This window comes from Anolis carolinensis, unplaced genomic scaffold (genome assembly GCF_035594765.1).
Source record: "Anolis carolinensis isolate JA03-04 unplaced genomic scaffold, rAnoCar3.1.pri scaffold_37, whole genome shotgun sequence".
Lineage (NCBI taxonomy): Eukaryota > Metazoa > Chordata > Lepidosauria > Squamata > Dactyloidae > Anolis > Anolis carolinensis.
The window spans coordinates 158428-177979 of NW_026943846.1; the positions used below are offsets into that span (position 1 = coordinate 158428).

Below are 19552 nucleotides of genomic sequence, written 5' to 3' on the forward strand. Positions count from 1 at the left end.
CACCAAAACATCATGTTATACAACAAATTTGACAGAAAAAGTAGTTCATTACACATTAATGCTATGTAGTAATTACTGTATTTACAAATTTAGCACTAAAATATCATGATATATTGAAAACATTGACTACAAAAATGCGTTGGATGATCCAGAACGTTGGATAAGTGAGACTCTACTGTATATAAAAGGATAAAAAAAATTTCAGCCTAGGACAAAACAACAAAACTGCACATCCCAGAAACACTACACTTGGCAGCACAACCCCTCATCCATGCCTCTACGTTCATACAACAAAAAGAAAAGAAAAATAAAGTCCTAATTAGAGGGAGAGGAATAATTGTTTTTATCCAATTGTTGCCAGTTAGAATGCTAAGCTTTCCTAGCAACGCACTCAGCCCAGAGGACAGGCAGAGTTAGGCCTCACTTAGGCCTCTTCCACACTGCCTATAAAATACAGATTATCTGATTTTAACTGGATTATATGGCAGTGTAGACTCAAGGCCCTTCCACACAGCTATATAATCCATTTATATCTGCTTTGAACTGGATTATCTTGACTCCACACTGCCATATAATCCACTTCAGTGTGCATTTTATCCAGCTGTGTAGAAGGGGCCTCATATAATCTAGTTCTAAGCAGATAATATAAGATTATAAATAAATATACAGTAGAGTCTCACTTATCCAACATAAACAGGCTGGCAGAACGTTGGATAAGTGAATATGTTGGATAATAAAGGATTCAGGAAAAGCCGATTAAACATCAAATTAGGTAGATTCCCCTAGGTAGCAAACAGACAGACTTCGAAATAATGAGGCTATTATTGCAATTCTAGCAGCTTTGAGGCTGCAAGGCTATTCGCTGCTATTCCACCTGGCCAACAAAGCATTCCCATAAGCCACAGCAACGCGTGGCCGGGCACAGCTAGTTACATTTATATATATATTATATCATTCTATTATTATTGTAGTATATTATCGTATGATTACCATTATATTATTCATTATTCATGACTACATTGAAACTAGAATAGAGAGAAATCAGCGTGGAAACTGCAAGAGGTACCATAGATTGTTGTACATGGAAATAATGCTAGTAAATAGTTTTTGATTTATTAAATACAGTTATATATTACAACTAGCTGTGCCTGGCCACACGTTGCTGCGGTGAAGTATGGTGGTATGGGAAATAAAGTATTGAGGAATTGGTGGTAGTTAAGGTAAAAGGTAAAGGTTTTCCCCTGGCATTAAGTCCATTATAAATGGGTTATATAACTGTGTGGAAAGGCCTTGAGTCTACACTGCCATATAACCCAGTGCAAATTAGATAATCTGTGGAAGAGGCCTAAGTGCGGCCTAACTCAGCCTGTCCCCTGGGCTGAGTGGGTTGCTAGGAGACCAAGTGGGCAGAGATTAGTCCTCTAACTGGCAGCAATGGGATAAAAACAATTCTTCCTTTCCCTTTAATTAGGACTTTTCTATTCTTTTATTTTTGTTTTATCAATCTAGAAGCGTGGATGATGGGCTGTGTTGTCAAATTTCGAGGTTGGGGGGGCCTGTAGTTTTGTCGTTTTGTTGGTCGCCGTGATGCCATCACTCATTTATAAATATAGATTATATATTTTTGTTATTTAAACTATACATATTGCGAATTTATGGGTTTTTTTCTCAAAGTGACACACCACCCAAGTCATGCTAGGTTTTTTGGTGAATTTTGACACACCAAGCGCAAAAGGTTGCCCATCATGGTTCTACAGTATAGATCAGACCTGGGCAAAGTTGGGCCCTCCAGGTGTTCTGGACTTCAACTCCCACCATTCCTAACAGCCTCAGGCCCCTTCCTTTTCCCCCACAGCCACTTAAGTGTGTGGTGTGGGAGGGCTTATAGACATGCGATTGTAGTGAGCATGTTCAGACACAAGACTCCATTTTGTAGTCAGTCTGATTTACACCTCAGTGGAGGTGGACGTATGTTTGCATCACACCTCAGCTTAAACGGCTATGGGGGGGAAAGGAAGGGGCCTGAGGCTGTTGGGAATGGTGGGAGTTGAAGTCCAAAACACCTGGAGGGCTCAACTTTGCCCATGCCTGAGTTAGAGATAACACATTGCTTTCTTTTTTTATGATATCTTTATTAGAGATTTTATATATTGAAAATAAAGAAAAAAAATTAGTAAAAAGATAATATTTTCACATCGAAAGTGGGAGAACATTTGTTGTTATTAGAAAGAAGGAAAAAAGAGTAAAGAGGAGAGAGAAAAGGAAAAAAAGAGAGAAAATAATAATAATAATAAAAATAAAATAAAAATAAAAATAGTGATATTATAAAATAAAAAATTGTTGACTTCCATCTTCCTTTAACTGGTTCTGAAAAAATTCTGAAAGTCGGTCAAATCTGTATCCCCTTCGTCCTCATCAGTTTCTAAGATTGTATTTATTCAGCAGATAGGATTAAATTTCATTTGTTTTAAATAGTCCTTTACCAGGTCCCAATTAGATAACACATTGCTTTCTATGCATTAATATCACGACTTCAAAAATGCACTAGTTAGAGGTAATAGGTTGCATTTCAATGTCCAAACTCCGAGCTCCGGTGCTATACCGGATTGTTTCGAAGGTGCATCTTCATTGTAGAGCCGTTGCAATGTGACCCTGTTTGAACCATCATGGGATACTGAGAGTTGTAGTTTTGCAAGTTTTTTTGCTTCATACCCAGGATCTCATAGCCTCCGTTTGACTGCATTTGCATTTGCATTTACGTCTGAAAATATACGAACTGAAATCCCTAATTAGGATGAATAAACTGCGTAACGGTTTTGCATTAAGAGAACAGATGGCGATGCCTCAGGCGCCGAGCAAAGAACCCCGAAAAGGCACATTTCCTTCCCTTACGGTTCACTTCTGCCCCTTCCCTGGAAACTGGGTTTATCCTACAATACTTGACCTGATTTCTTGCTGCTTTTGTGTGCGCCTTTCATTTTGGGAAGATATTATTATTATTATTATTTTTATTATTATTATTATTATTGACACAAAGACATAGTGTGACAAAGCAAATGAGATCTATATGCTGGGTTTCGTATCACAAAATCACAAGTCAAACACTTCCCAAGTGTTTAGGACTGTCTGATGTATTATTATTATTATTGTTATTATTATTGACACAAAGACATAGTATGACACAGCAAATGAGATCTATATGCTGGGTTTCGTATCAGAAAATCACAAGTCGAACACTTCCCAAGTGTTTAGGACTGTGTGATGTAATTTCAGATATATTATTATTATTATTGACACAAAGACACAGTATGACACAGCAAAAAAGATAGATATGCTGGATTTCATATCACAAAATCACAAGTCAAACACTTCCCAAGTGTCTAGGACTCTGTGATGTATTTTCGGATGATGTGCGCAGATCCCATCATCCGAAAATACATTGTTTTACATTATAATTACATTATTATTATTATTATTATTATTATTATTATGACACAGCAAACAAGATAGATATGCTGGATTTCGTATCACAAAAACACAAGTCGAACACTTCCCAAGTGTCTAGGACTGTGTGATTTTTTAAAAATTATTATTATTATCATCATCATCATCATCATCATCATCATCACTACATGCATTTTGGTGGCTTCCCGGATCAATCTGGGGGCAAACACTGCTGCAAAATCGTGCCAGATTTGTCCAAATATGGGATATTTTTAGGATCCAAAAAGTGCGTTTTGAGAGTCTCCGAAAGTGGCACCGCGCCCTCCTCGTCTGCAATTCCATCTACATCATTATTATTATTATTATTATTATTATTATTATTATTATTATTATTATTATTATTACATGCATTTTGGCAGCTTCCCGGATAAATCTAGAGGCAAACATTGCTGCAAAATCATGCCAGATTTGTCCAAATATGTGATATTTTTAGGGTCCAAAAAGTGCGTTTTGAGCGTCTCCAAAAGTGGCACCGCACCCTCCTCGTCTGTAATCCCACCTACACTGTCGTCATCATCATCATCATCATCATCATCATCATCATCATCATCATCATCATCATCATCAACACAACGATATAGTCTGACGCAGCAAACAAGATAGACATGCTGGTTTCTGCCAGAGTCTTTGAAGTTCAATCTTGAGGTCCTCATAGCGGCTGAGTTTTTCCTGTTGTTTTTCGTCAATGCGACTGTCACCTGGGATGGCAACATCAATGATCCAAACCTTTTTCTTTTCCACAACTGTGATGTCTGGTGTGTAGTGTTCCAGAACTTTGTCAGTCTGGATTCGGGAATCCCAGAGTATCTTTGCGTGCTCATTTTCCAATACTTTTGCAGGTTTGTGATCCCACCAGTTCTTTGCTGCTGGGAGGTGGTACTTGAGGCATAAGTTCCAATGAATCATTTGGGCCACATAGTTGTGCCTCTGTTTGTAGTCTGTCTGTGCGATTTTCTTACAGCAGCTGGGGATATGATCAATGGTTTCGTCTGCTTCCTTGCACAGTCTGCATTTTGGGTCATCAGCTGATTTTTCGATCTTGGCCTTAATTGCCTTTGTCCTGATGTCTTGCTCCTGGGCTGCAAGGATCAGGCCTTCTGTCTCCTTCTTCAGGGTCCCATTCGTGAGCCAGAGCCAGGTCTTCTCCTTATCAGCTTTTCCTTCAATTTTGTCAAGGAACTTTCCATGCAATGTTTTGTTGTGCCAGCTGTCAGCTCTAGTTTGTAGTGTGGCTTTCTTGTACTTGTTTTTTGTCTGCTGTGCTTTGAGGAGTTTCTGATTTTTGGCTTCAACCAAAGCAGGTTCTTCACTTTCCTTTCCATATTCTGCCAGGGCATGTTCTTCTTCTTTGACTGCTTGTTTTACTTGTAAGAGCCCTCTGCCCCCTGATCTTCTAGGCAGAATATGTTGTTGTTGTTGTTGTTGTTGTTGTTGTTGTTGTTGTTGTTATTATTATTATTATTATTATATGCATTTTGGCGGCTTCCTGGATCAATCTGGGGGCAAATCTTGCTGCAAAATCGTGCCAGATTTGTCCAAATATGTGATATTTTTAGGGTCCAAAAAGTGTGTTTTGAGCGTCTCCGAAAGTGGCACCGCACCCTCCTCGTCTTCAATCCCATTTACACTGTCGAATTAACACAGTTTGATACCACTTCAATGAGCTCAATGTTACAGAATCCTTGGAGCTGCATTTCTGCAAGGCCTTGGGCCTCCAAAAAGCGCAAACTACAAATCCCGGTATGACGTAGCGTCGAAGTGGGAATGAACCCGCATCCAAGGCAGATGCCCGTTTTGTTGCACGGCACGGAATGGAACGCAATGGGTTTCTTGGCGCAGGAGAGAAAGGCAACTGGGCGTTTTTCCAGCTCCGAGAGCGCATCCATCATGGCAGGTTTCCCGCATTAATAATCTTGGCAGAACGAGGGAAAGCAAGGCACATTAGGGCCAGTAATTAAATGTCTCCCTCCGAGAAGGAGGAGCGCACAAAACGGTTCGGCATTTGCAGGCAGCCAGGGAAGGGGAGATGCTGCCAGGAGCCGATATTCGTTTAGGAAGGATGGCAAGAGAGCAGCAGTGGAGGAGCAGGGTTCAAATCCACCGAAAGCGCAAGTCACGCTGTCTCCAGGGAAGGCAATGCTGCTCTCAAATAAAGAACGCTGCTGGGCACCACTTTAACAATGGGATGGGATCCTATTCATTGCAGTTTCATTGCAGAATCATAACTCATGAATTTTAACCTGCACTTTATTGGTGTGCATTTTGTTATATGTGGTGTAACACGCGTTGGGTGTCGATTGCTCTGTTTTAACCCTGTTGTATCCTGAGCCAAAAGGAGAGGCACAAAATAATAATATCATCATCATCGTCATGTGGGTAATAAAAATATTCAGCATCATCATCATGTGGATTAATAATAATAATGTGGGCAATTGTATTACAGTAGAGTCTCACTTATCCAACACTCGCTTATCCAACGTTCTGGATTATCCAACGCATTTTTGTAGTCAATGTTTTCAATACATTGTGATATTTTGGTACTAAATTCGTAAATACAGTAATTACTACATAGCATTACTGTGTATTGAACTACTTTTTCTGTCAAATTTGTTGTATAACATGATGTTTTGGTGCTTAATTTGTAAAATCATGACCTAATTTGATGTTAAATAGGCTTTTCCTTAATGCCTCTTTATTATCCAACATATTCACTTATCCAACGTTCTGCCGGCCCGTTTATGTTGGATAAGTGAGACTCTACTGTAATAATAATAATAATAATAATAATAATAATAATATCAGCTGATGACCCAAAATGCAGACTGTGCAAAGAAACTGACGAAACCATGGATCATATCCTCAGCTGCTGTAGGAAAATCGCACAGACAGACTACAAACAGAGGCACAACTTTGTGGCCCAAATGATTCATTGGAACTTATGCCTCAAGTACCACCTCCCAGCAGCAAAGAACTGGTGGGATCAGAAACCTGCAAAAGTATTGGAAAATGAGCACGCAAAGATACTGTGGGACTTCCGAATCCAGACTGACAAAGTTCTGGAACACAACACACCAGACATCACAGTTGTGGAAAAGAAAAAGGTTTGGATCATTGATGTTGCCATCCCAGGTGACAGTCGCATTGACGAAAAACAACAGGAAAAACTCAGCCGCTCTCAGGACCTCAAGATTGAACTTCAAAGACTCTGGCAGAAACCAGAGCAGGTGGTCCCGGTGGTGATGGGCATACTGGATGCCGTGCCAAAAGATCTCAGCCAGCATTTGGAAACAATAGACATTGACAAAATCACGATCTGCCAACTGCAAAAGGCCACTCTACTGGGATGTCCACGCATCATCCGAAAATACATCACACAGTTCTAGACACTTGGGAAGTGTTCGACTTGTGATTTTGTGATATGAAATCCAGCATATCTATCTTGTTTGCTGTGTCATAATAAAATAATAATAATAATGTGGGCAATTGTATTATTATCATGATCATGTGGGCAATCGAAAAATTATTATCATGATCATGTGGGGGTTTTTTTCTTTGTGTCAGGAGCGACTTGAGAAACTGCAAGTCGCTTCTGGAGTGAGAGAATTGGCTGTCTGCAAGGACGTTGCCCAGGGGACGCCTGGATGTTTTGATGTTTTTACCATCCTTGTGGGAGGCTTCTCTCATGTCCCTGCATTGGAGCTGGAGCTGACAGAGGGAGCTCGTCCGTTATCTCCCCGGGTGGGATTCGAACCTGGCAGCCTTCAGGTGAGCAACCCAACCTTCAAGTCGCAAGGCTTTAACCCACTACACCACCGGGGGCTCCATTATGTGGGTAATAATATTGTATTATTCACATAATAATAATAATAATAATAAGAAGAAGAAGAAGAAGAAGAAGAAGAAGAATAAGAAGAAGAAGAAGAAGAAGAAGTATTATTATTTATTAACCATATGATAATGATAATAATATGGACATGGATTGGATTAAGGCTCTTGCACAAGGTCTGATGGATGATTGGCATATATATTCGGCATTGTACTGTGTTAAATCTTTTATATATTGTATTTTATTATGTTATTTAACTATTTTAACTGTTTTATCATTTTATTGTATTATGATATACTGGTAGTGATCCTGCCAGATGTGTAAGCCGCCCTGAGTCCCCTCGGGGAGAAGGGCGGGGTAGAAATATCGGAAATAAATAAATAAAAAATAAATAAAATAAATAAATAATACTGTATGTATTTTTATTATCTATATAATGATGATGATAATAACTGTATTACCAAATAATAATAATAATAATAATAATTTATATTGTATTATTATCATGATCATGTGAGTAATAAAAATACTTATCATCATAATCATTTGGGTAAATAATAATAATAATAATAATAATAATAATAATAATTAAATCCAGCATATCTATCTTGTTTGCTGTGTCATAATAAAATTATTATTATTATTATTATTATTATTATTATTATTATTATTATTATTATATGTAGATAATACGATTATTACTACCATCATCATGTAAGTAATAAAATGGTTGTTGTTGCTGTTATTATTAATATTCCCTATGGGATCATGGAAGTAGTATTTCCAAGAGGGGCATTTTTTGTCAGCTCCCTATGAGGGTTGGACTAGATGTCCTTTGTGGGTCCCTTCTACCTTTTATGTTCCCACAACATTCATGTATCCAAACCTTTGCAGTCTGGGAGGCTAGGCAGCCTCTACTCAACCCAAGAGTTTGAAGGAAAGCAGAAACCAATCAAAGAGATTGTGTGTGTAAACATACACAAACACACACACATCTGGCTCTGACCTCGGGTGCAATGTAGTCCGGAGTTCCGCAGAAGGTCTTGGTGGTGACCCCGTCCCAGATGTTCTCCTTGCACATGCCAAAGTCGGCGATCTTGATGTGCCCTTCGGAGTCCAGCATCACGTTGTCCAGCTTCAGGTCGCTGCAGGGTTTAAAACACAAGAGAGAAGGGTCAGGACGAGGAGAAGAACATCGCACAAATAGCCATCGACAATGACTAGCAATTCATACATTTTTTTAAGATACGTTCCGAGTTCAAATTCCAACATGGGTCCAGTTAGGCAGAGCAGGACCTTTCTGGCAAAGGAATGCAGTCTGATCCCACTTTAAGTGTACTGGCTCAATGCTATAGAACAGTGATGGCCAACCTATGACACGCGTGTCAGCACTGACACGCCTAGCCATTTTTGCTGACACGCTGCCGCCTGCAGATTGATTGGATGACTAATGTCTTTTGTGGCCAAATTTAGTGTGATTTGGTCCAGTGGTTTTGTTGTTTACTCCATGGGAATTATGTACATTACATTTTATTTATATATATATATATATATATATATATATATATATATATATATATATAAAGGGTAATGAAATTTCCGCCTAGGACAAAACAACAAAACTACACACCCCAGAAACACTAAACTTGGCAGCACAACCCCTCATCCACGGCTCTAGGTTGATACAACAAAAAGAAAAATAAAGTCCTAATTAGAGGGAGAGGAATAATTGTTTTTTATCCAATTGCTGCCAGTTAGAAGGCTAAGCTCTGCCCATTTGGTCTCCTGGCAACCCACTCAGCCCAGGGGACAGGCAGAGTTAGGCCTCACTTAGGCCTCTTCCACACTGCCTATAAAATACAGATTATCTGATTTTAACTGGATTATATGGCAGTGTAGACTCAAGGCCCTTCCACACAGCTATATAACCCATTTATAATGGACTTAATGTCAGGGAAAACCTTTACCTTTTACCTTAACTACCAGTCATTCCTCAATACTTTATTTCCCATACCACCATACTTCGCCACAGCAACGCGTGGCCGGGCAAAGCTAGTGTGTGTGTGTGTGTGTGTGTGTGTGTATATATATATATATATGTATATATATATATATATGTATAAAATATCATTCTATTATTATTGTAGTATATTATTATATTATTACTATTATATTATTATTATATTATTCATTATTCATGACTACATTGAAACTACAATAGAGAGAAATCAGCGTGGAAACTGCAAGAGGTACCATAGATTGTTGTACATGGGAATAATGGTAGTAAATAGTTTTTGATTTATTAAATACAGTTATACATTACAATTATATATTTTTGTTATTTAAACTATATATATTGTGAAATTATGGGGTTTTTTTCTCGAAGTAACACACCACCCAAGTTATGCTAGATTTTTTGGTGAATTTTGACACACCAAGTGCAAAAGGTTGCCCATCATTGCTATAGAATCATGGGATTTGTAGTGTTCCAAAGCCGTGGCCCTTCTCTAACTGCTACGTGACCCTGGGAGTTGTAGTTTTACAAGGCCTTGACCCTTCACTTGGTGCATTTGTACTGCAGACCCCACTCAATCCACAACTCAATACAATGGGATCCTGGGATTAGTAGTTTGTCAAGGTCTAGAGTTTTCTTTTTTTGGGAGAGAGTCTTTTTTTCGGAGAGATAAAGCGGGGTATCATTAATAACAACAACAACAACAACAACTGCCATGGATTAATGAGATGGGATCCTGGGATTGGTAGTTCACCAAGGTCTAGAGTTTTCTGTGGGTGCATGGATTTTAATCTTGGACATTCTTAAAATTTTATATAATGTGATTTTATTTTGTAATGTATCTGTTTTATATGAACTGTAGATTGTTTTGTAGATTGTTTTATATAAATTGTTGTTTTTACATTGTTTTTAGGCATTGTATTTTTGCCGTTTACTGTAAGCCGCTTTGAGCCTCCTCGGAGAGAAATTCGGGGTAAAAGTGATGTAAATAAATAAATAAATAAATAATCTATATGAAGTCTTTTTTGGGAGAGATAAAGCGGGGTATCATTATTATTATTAATAACAACAACAACAACAACAACTGCCATGGCTTAATGAGGTGGGATCCTGGGATTTGTAGTTTACCAAGGTTTAGAGTTTTCTCTGGGTTCATCTTATACTAAGTATTTTTTTGGGAGAGATAAAGTGGGTATTAATAATAATAACAACAACAACAATAATAATAATAACAACTGCCATGGCTTAATGAGATGGGATCCTGAGATTTGTAGTTTACCAAGTCTAGAGTTTTGTCTGGATTCATCTTATACTAAGTATTTTTGGGGAGAGATAAAGCGGGGTATTATTAATAACAACAACAACAACAATAATAATAACAACTGCTATGGCTTAATGAGATGGGATCCTGGGATTTGTAGTTTACCAAGGTTTAGAGTTTTCTCTGGGTTCATCTTATACTGAGTCTTCTTTGGGAGAGATAAAGTGGGTATTAATAACAACAACAACAACAACAACAACAATAATAATAATAACAACTGCCATGGCTTAATGAGATGGGATCCTGGGATTTGTAGTTTACCAAGGTCTTGAGTTTTCTCCGGGTGCATCGACACTGCAGAATGAATGCAGTTTGGCATCACTTTAACTGCTACGGGATCCTGGGAGTTGTAGCTTTACAAGGCCTTCTCGGTCCAAGTTTGCCTCTGCAAACTACAACTCCCAGGATCCCAGAGCATTGAGCCATGGCAGTTAAAGTGGGGCCAAACTGCCCTAATTTTACAATACAGATGCATCTTGGAGTTGCATAGGCCTGAGTCTAGGGTGTCTGTGAGTTTTTAGGTTTGGAGAAACCATCCTAAAATGTTCCCAAATACAGTTGCAGGAAAGGAAAATATTTCTGGCAGGTAATTAACAAAGAAATGGAGAAAATAATTTAAAAAAAATCGACATAAAACCGGAATACTTCCTACTAGGAATAACGGATTTCCAGATGGATCACAACAGGGAAAAACTTTTCACATACATGGTGATGGTGGCCAGGATATGTCTGGCAAAATTGTGGAAGACACAAGAAACTCCCTCAATAGAAAATTGGCTTCTGAGACTATTGGATATTAAAAATATGGATTTATTGACTCAAATATTATCACAGGATAATGCTCCAAGACGAGAGACAAATTGGTCCAAACTGAAGGAATACATCCATAAAGAAAATACAAAATGTTTATAAAATATGTTAGGAAATTACCCCAGGACTCAAAATGTATCTGGGGTGACCGCTGACAGGGCTTTAAAGCTAAAGAAAAAATGTCTTGCTGTGCAAAAGATCTGGAAGGGAAAATACGTTGGTGTTGGGTATTATATTTTTTTTTTCAGTATATATTTTTTTCTTCTTTTTATGTTCTTTGAAATTCATAAATAAAAATTATTTAAAAAATTATCCGCATCAGGTAGTGACCCTGGTTCTGTTTCCTTTGGAGTGATTCTGGGTTTTTGCTGTGGCTGTTTGAAGGAAGACAACAAATCTATCTGCCTGATGTGGTATGTTGGCGCCGACATCCCCGAGCCTCCGAAAAAACCCGTCACATTACTTTGCGTGTTCTATTTACTCGTTGTTTACTTATTTTATGTTGATGCTGCCTGGAGCGGTGGAAAAGAGCCACTTACCGATAAATTATTCCTTTGCTGTGCAAGAAGAACAGCCCAAAGGCAATCTCCGCGGCGTAGAACCTGGAATTAAGAGATTTAAGGAAAAGGGGAAAAGAGGCTGATCGGAGGATTCATTACAGCGAGGCGCTCCGGGGTCTGATTATAAGGGAAAAGAACCCAAAGGGGAGGAAATTTGGGGGCTGGCAAGGCATTCCCCCCATGCCTCCTTCCCTGGGGGTCCCTTACGAAGGGAGGGGGAAGCACTTACACGGCATGGGGCTCCTTGAACCGCCCAACCTGCTGGATCTGGTACATGAGGTCCCCGCCATTCACATACTCCATCACAAAATACAAGCGGTCCTAAAGGAGGGAGGGGAGAGACACAGAGCATCGCAATTTGCAAAGAGATAGTTGTGCAGGTCTGGTTTGGAATGGTAATAATAATAATAATAATAATAATAATAATAATAATAATAATAATAATTCATTGTCCCCTCTGCTTTTCATTATTGCCATGATCCCTCTGTCAACAATCTTACAAAAAACAAATCTCGGCAATCAAACATCTAAGAAATCTCACAAAATTTCACATCTGATATACATGGATGACCTGAAGCTGTATGGGAAAACGGAAACTGAAATCCAGTCTCTGACCAACACTGTCTGAATTTTTAGCACTGATATCAGCATGGAGTTTGGCTTGGACAAATGTTCAACAGTGGCATTGAAGAAGGGAAAAATCATTGAAAGTGAGGGCATAAATATGCCTGATAGTCAAACAACAAAGTGTCACCAGCCAGAGGCCTATAAATATCTGGGCATATTACAGCTGGACAACATCAAGCATGAACATGTGAAGACTGTGGTCAGCAAAGAATACACACAAAGGGTCAGAAAAATTCTCAAAAGCAAGCTCAATGGAGGCAACACCATCAAGGCCATAAACACCTGGGCCATACCTGTCATAAGATATACTGCTGGCATTATAAACTGGACACAGGCGGAACTGGACAATTTGGACAGAAAAACAAGAAAACTCATGACCATTCATCATTCCCTGCACCCTCGCAGTGATGTTGACCAGCTATATCTGCCCAGAAGATCAGGGGGCAGAGGACTCTTACAAGTCAAACAAGCAGTCAAAGAAGAAGAACATGCCCTGGCAGAATATGTCAAGCAAAGTGAAGAACCTGCTTTGATTGAAGTCAAAAATCAGAAACTCCTCAAAGCACAGCAAAGAATCAGTACAAGAAAACTGCACTACAAACTAGAGCTGACAGCTGGCACAACAAAACATTGCATGGAAAGTTCCTTAACAAAATTGAAGGAAAAGCTGATAAGGAGAAGACCTGGCTCTGGCTCACGAATGGGACCCTGAACTGCTAACAGCGGGAACTCAGCCCACTCCCCAGATTCAAACCACTGACCTTTCAGTCAGCAAGTTCAGCAGCTCAGCAGTTTAACCCACCACGCCATTAGGGCTCCCTCTTTTTCTATATTTATTATCATATTTTAATTATTACTATTATGTATTACTATCAATTGTAATTGTTTCATATATTTGATATGTATTTATTATTATTATTATATTTCAATCAGCAAGTTCAGCAGCTCAGCAGTTTAATCCGCTGTGCCACCGGGGCTCCTTATTATTATTATTATTATTATTATTATTATTATTATTATTTTATTATGACACAGCAAACAAGATAGATATGCTGGATTTCATATTACAAAATCACAAGTCGAACACTTCCCAAGTGTCTAGGACTGTGTGATGTATTTTCGGATGATGCGTGCAGATCCCAGCAGGGTGGCCTTTTGCAGTTGGCAGATCTTTGAAGTTCAATCTTGAGGTCCTGATAGCGGCTGAGTTTTTCCTGTTGTTTTTCGTCAATGCGACTGTCACCTGGGATAGCAACATCAATGATCCAAACCTTTTTCTTTTCCACAACTGTGATGTCTGGTGTGTTGTGTTCCAGAACTTTGTCAGTCTGGATTCAGAAGTCCCACAGTATCTTTGCGTGCTCATTTTCCAAGACTTTTGCAGGTTTGTGATCCCACCAGTTCTTTACTGCTGGCAGGTGGTACTTGAGGCATAAGTTCCAATGAATCATTTGGGCCACATAGTTGTGCCTCTGTTTGTAGTCTGTCTGTGTGATTTTCTTACAGCAGCTGAGGATATGATCAATGGTTTCGTCAGTTTCCTTGCACAGTCTGCATTTTGGGTCATCAGCTGATTTTTCGATCTTGGCCTTAATTGCATTTGTTCTGATGTCTTGCTCCTGGGCTGCAAAGATCAGGCCTTCTGTCTCTTCCTTTAAACAGCAGTTTAATCCGCTGTGCCACCAGGGCTCATTATTATTATTATTATTATTATTATTATTATTATTATTATTATTATTATTATTATTATTATTTGTGTTGTCAAAGGCTTTCATGACCCGAATTACTGGGTTGCTGTGAGTTTTCCGGGCGGTCTGGCCGTGTTCCAATTCACAGCAACCCAATCTAAGCATTATTTACTGTGACGGAAATGCCCCTGCATTGCTTGATGTTCTCTTCAATACAAATAAATACAATAATAATAATTCCAGGTATGTTTTGCTCTAATAAAACTGCAGCTCAGCACAAACTGTTGGGGATTAAATTATCCAAAACGACGGGGAACTTGTCCTTTATTTTCAAGTATACATTGTTCTCCAAGAGGGATGGATACATTTCTATATGGGTTTTTGCAAACAAACAGGTCAACTTGTGCATTTCGATCACAAAGTCTGTCACCTTCCATTTCAACGGAGCTGTGACTCCATGCCAGGCTTTAATGCAAGTCCTAAAAGAGCTCTCCGGGGTCCTATCTGTTAGGATTATCACTTGGATGCAGAAATTCCATGCAGGCGGAGCCAAAGTGAAAGTTAAGGCCGTTGCGTCACCTGCTTGATTTGTGTTTCCTGTGTGGGAGACGCTTAATCCGCTCTCCTTTATCGGGGTCACGGAGCAACGCTGAACACACCTGGGTCTCCAGTTAATTCTCTCTCTCTCTCCTCTTTGAGATGAGAGATTTTCCTTCCCGGCTGCGAAATGGAAAATCTCAGCCGGCACTTCTCCAAGCCGGGGACGCTTTGTGCTCAACGCACGTTAATACCCTCCGCTGCACATTTTTACGATTATTGCATCCCCCGTGCGATTAGCGCTAAGCTACAGGAGAGCTAATCGTCCACCAACACACTTCGCAGGACGGGAAGGAGGCTCCACGGCGGCGTTGCCATTTGGGCCCCAACATCCGCCCCTTGGGATCCCCTTGGCGGCTCCATTTGCAAGTGGGCCCCTGTTGCATTCGTTCGGGGTCAGGAAATTCCAAAAAAAGCAACCTGTCTCTTTAAGAGAGCTCTACCGCATTGCGAGATCTCCATGTTTCTCAAAGCAGACACCCAAGGAACCCGGCACTGATGTTTCAGGGGTCTGCAATGGGGCTGTAGATCTGTAGTTGTTGTTGTTGTTGTTGTTGTTGTTATTATTATTATTATTATTATTATTATTATTATTATCATCATCATTTTATTATGACACAGCAAATGTGATGATCCATGGGCCTTGTAGTCCTGCTCAGGACATTGTAATTCCTGATGAAGATGAAAACTTGGGTTTTTTACCTTCCCAGTCTGAACTGGATTCCTCTCAGCCAGATCTTTCCCAGGCAGATCTGGGAACCTTGCACCTGCAAGAAAGTTGTCTCCCAGAAGTATGTCAAACAAGCCCAGAGCCTACTTCTCCCGTGTTCTTGCGCCGGGAGTTTTGTAAACAACAGAGAAGTTTGGATTCAGCTTCGCGCAGGAGTGCGAGGATTGCAGCTAAGAATGTAGCCAATTAAGACTGCTTCTCGTGAGAATCTTTAAGGAGTTTAACATCTGGTCTCAGAGTTTAGCTTTCGTTTCTGATTCCCAGAGAACTGCTTCGGTGGGAAAGTTTGACTCTATATAGGTGTTTTACCCGCGTAGTAACTTCGCGGAGTCAATTCGTCAGCCTACGGAGCGAGTTGTGTCTGGACAGCGCGCTCCGATTCAAGCCTCGCTCCTGCTCAAGCCTTGCCTTGCTATCCAGCCTTCGCCTTGCTTCCCAGCCTTTGTTTATCTACGGACTTTGCCTTGTTTCCCAGGACCAATCCTTGCCTTGTTCCACGGATTTTACCAAGTTATTCCACGGACCTTGTTCTTGTTCCTAGTTACCTTGTTCCACGTTTTAAGCCTTGTTTCAAGTATCAAGTTATTTCCTAGCCTTGCTCAAGTTTATGGACTAAAGGACCTTGTCATCTCCCCTCACTTTGCCTGGCAAAGTGAGTGTTTCGGTTATTGGATTACAACTTTGGACCATAATATTTCTTATTGGACATTGCTTTTTTGGACTAATTTTGACCTTTCCTGAAAGGTCCGCTTCTGAACTAACTTTTACATTTGCTTTTATTAACCTTATATATTTCCTTAATAAAGATATTAGTTAGAATCTGGCCTCTGCGTATGGTTATTGGCGCTCTGTAGCCGGGGTCGTGACAGTTTGACTCCGCCACCCTAAGCACCAATTAACCTCGGCCAGAATGTCTACCGGAACCGTGCCCGGTGGGCAGCCACTGAGCTACACCATCAGCAAGGACGAAGTGGATCGCATCCGCGACAGACTCAACGCCCAGGATGGAGAAATAAAGGGCTTGCGGGAGCGCGGAATCCGCCTCCCGGCCATGGCGTTGCCTACCAAGTTTACCGGAGAAGCTTCTAAGGTTCATGTTTTCCGTCGCCAATGTCAAGCTTATCTAGAGGCCCGTGATGCCGAGTTTCCCCAAGAAGACATCAAAGTGGCGTGGGTTTACAGTCTTCTAGACGGGCCAGCGGCCAATTGGGCGACGGCACTGTTCGACCAAGCCTCTCCACACCTAAGATCAGCGCAACACTTCTTGGACCACCTCAAGGAGACTTGGGGAATCGAGGACAATTTGGAGGCAGCCGGTCACAAACTCCGTCGCCTTTTCCAAGGAGACAGACCTATGTCTCAGTATATAGCCGAGTTCCGAGTGCTGGCCCACAACACCGGCTGGAACGATGTAGCCCTCAGAGGACAATTCCGGGAGGGTCTCAACATTGAAATGCTGGAAGAAATCTCCAAGGTGGATCCTCCCCAGACCCTCGAGGCACTCATTGATCAATGTTTACGGGCTGAAGTCATGATTGCCAACAGGAAACAGTGGGTTCGAGGCCAGGGCAGTAGAGCCGGGGCAAAACCCCCCGCTCTCGCCAGCGTTCAGCCACGTCCAGTGTGGAGACCCCCACCGCCAACCCCATACCCCAGAGGAGGCGAGGAGGTGCCGATGCAGTTGGGCAATGTGCGTCCCAGACTAGATGCCGCCGAGAAGGCCCGTCGTCAACGCTTAAACCTCTGTTGGTACTGCGGGAACGGGGGCCACTTCGCCAGAGAGTGCCCAGCCAAAGGGAAGCCTGCCGCCCGTCTTGCGGCGGCGTCCTCCACGGAGACGAAGGCGTCTGAGCCGACTGGCACACAGCCGGCGGGGGAAGCCAACGACCGGGTGTAGAGAGGCTCGCCAACCCGGTCAAAAAATCCATTCAAGAGCCGCCAACCGGGGTCCTGTTCCTTCTCGTGGTCACATTATGGTCAGCAAAAAGGGGACCCGTCATGATCCACGCCATGATAGACTCTGGAGCTACCAACAATTTCATTGATAGAGAGTATGCCGACTCTCTGGGATTACAATATCATGATTTCAAGAATGCCCGTGTGGTGCAAGCCATAGACGGCCGCCCCCTCAAGACGGGGCCCGTAAGTCAGTGGTCGGAACCCACCAGGATGTGGATAAGGGAACATATGGAAGAGATTTCCTTCTTTGTTACCGAGGTCCCCCATTTCCCTGTGATTTTGGGAATTCCATGGCTGACTCTCCACGACCCTAACATCTCCTGGTCCAACAGAGAACTGCAGTTTGCTTCACCGTACTGCCAAAACCATTGCCTCGTAGCCAAGGTCTGCCATGCCACAGACACCGAGCCCATCATCACCTTGCCAAAGAAGTACTCCGAGTATTGGGATGTATTCAATGAGAAAGAAGCCGAAAAATTACCCCCACATAGACCTTATGACTGTGCCATTGACTTGGTGGAGGGGGCCCCGATCCCGCGAGGGCATCTCTACTCCCTGACTGAACCAGAGCAAGAAGCTCTCAGGGAATTCCTAGAGACAAACCTTCGCAAGGGATTCATCAGACCCTCTCAATCCCCAGCCGCCTCCCCAGTGATGTTTGTGAAGAAGAAGTCAGGGGAACTACGCTTGGTGGTGGACTACAGAGCATTGAACAATATCACCAAGCGGAACAGCTATCCCCTGCCCTTAATCTCGGATCTACTGGATCGGCTTCGAGGAGCCAAGGTTTACACCAAGCTGGATCTTCGGGGGGCTTACAACCTAGTTCGCATCAGGGAAGGGGACGAGTGGAAGACCGCCTTCCAGACCAAATTCGGATTATTCGAGTCCCGAGTTATGAATTTCGGTTTATGCGGAGCTCCCGCAACGTTCCAGCATTTTGTCAATGACATTTTTCAGGACTATCTAGACAGGTTCTTGATAATCTACCTGGACGATTTTTTGGTGTTTTCTAGATCACAATCAGAACATGAGAACCACGTCAAAATGGTGTTACAACGATTGCGGGATCATGGACTTTATGCCAAGCTGGAAAAATGCGCCTTTGATCTACAAGAGGTAGATTTCCTTGGTTACCGCATCTCGCCTCTAGGGCTTTCCATGGACCCAGCCAAGGTTTCAGCAGTATTGGAATGGCGGGCGCCAACTAACAAGAAAGAGGTGCAGCGTTTCTTGGGGTTCGCGAACTATTACCGCAAGTTCATTCCAGATTTTGCCCGCTGGTCCGACCCCATCACTAGCTGCATCCGTGGAAAGCAGCCTTTCCGCTGGACTGATCAAGCAGAGAAAGGGTTCCAGCAACTAAAGAAACTATTCACCTCCCAGCCAATTCTACAGCACCCAAATCCTGGAACCCCTTTTGTGGTGCAAGCGGACGCCTCTGATGTGGCAATTGGGGCTGTACTCTTACAACCGGTGGGAGATCACCTCCATCCCTGTGCCTTTTACTCTCGTCAACTAACCACACCAGAGAGGAATTACACCATTTGGGAAAAAGAACTACTGGCCATAAAGGCAGCCTTTGAAACTTGGAGACATTGGCTAGAAGGGGCCAAATTTCCCATTGAGGTCCACACTGATCATCGTAATCTAGAACATCTAAGAACTGCCCGCAAACTAAATCAGAGGCAGCAACGTTGGGCTTTATTCTTTGAACGTTTCAACTTCCAGATCCATTATGTGACCCCAGCCCAAACCAAGCAAGCAGACGCCCTGTCACGTAAACCGGAATACGCTGCAGGACGCAAGGAGACCTTTGAATCCCAACTACTACAACCCGAGAACTTTGCCACGCTCACAGTGGGGAACACCAAATCCACTCCCATTGGTTCAACTTCCTCTACTCCAGGACCCCT

At 41.7% G+C, this 19552-nt stretch overlaps 1 protein-coding gene across 4 annotated transcripts in view; it reads right to left on the reverse strand.

The window, feature by feature from the left end:
• Positions 1–19552, reverse strand: part of prkcb (protein kinase C beta) — a gene marked incomplete at its 5' end in the record, with an annotated part of 126555 nt that overhangs the window by 42421 nt on the left and 64582 nt on the right. For all 4 annotated transcript variants that reach the window (XR_010001544.1, XR_010001545.1, XR_010001543.1 and 1 more), the window contains 3 exon segments: positions 8337–8475; positions 12015–12077; positions 12265–12356. Coding sequence is in view for 1 of the 4 variants with exons in the window: in XM_062966871.1 (XP_062822941.1) it covers positions 8337–8475; positions 12015–12077; positions 12265–12356 (294 nt within the window).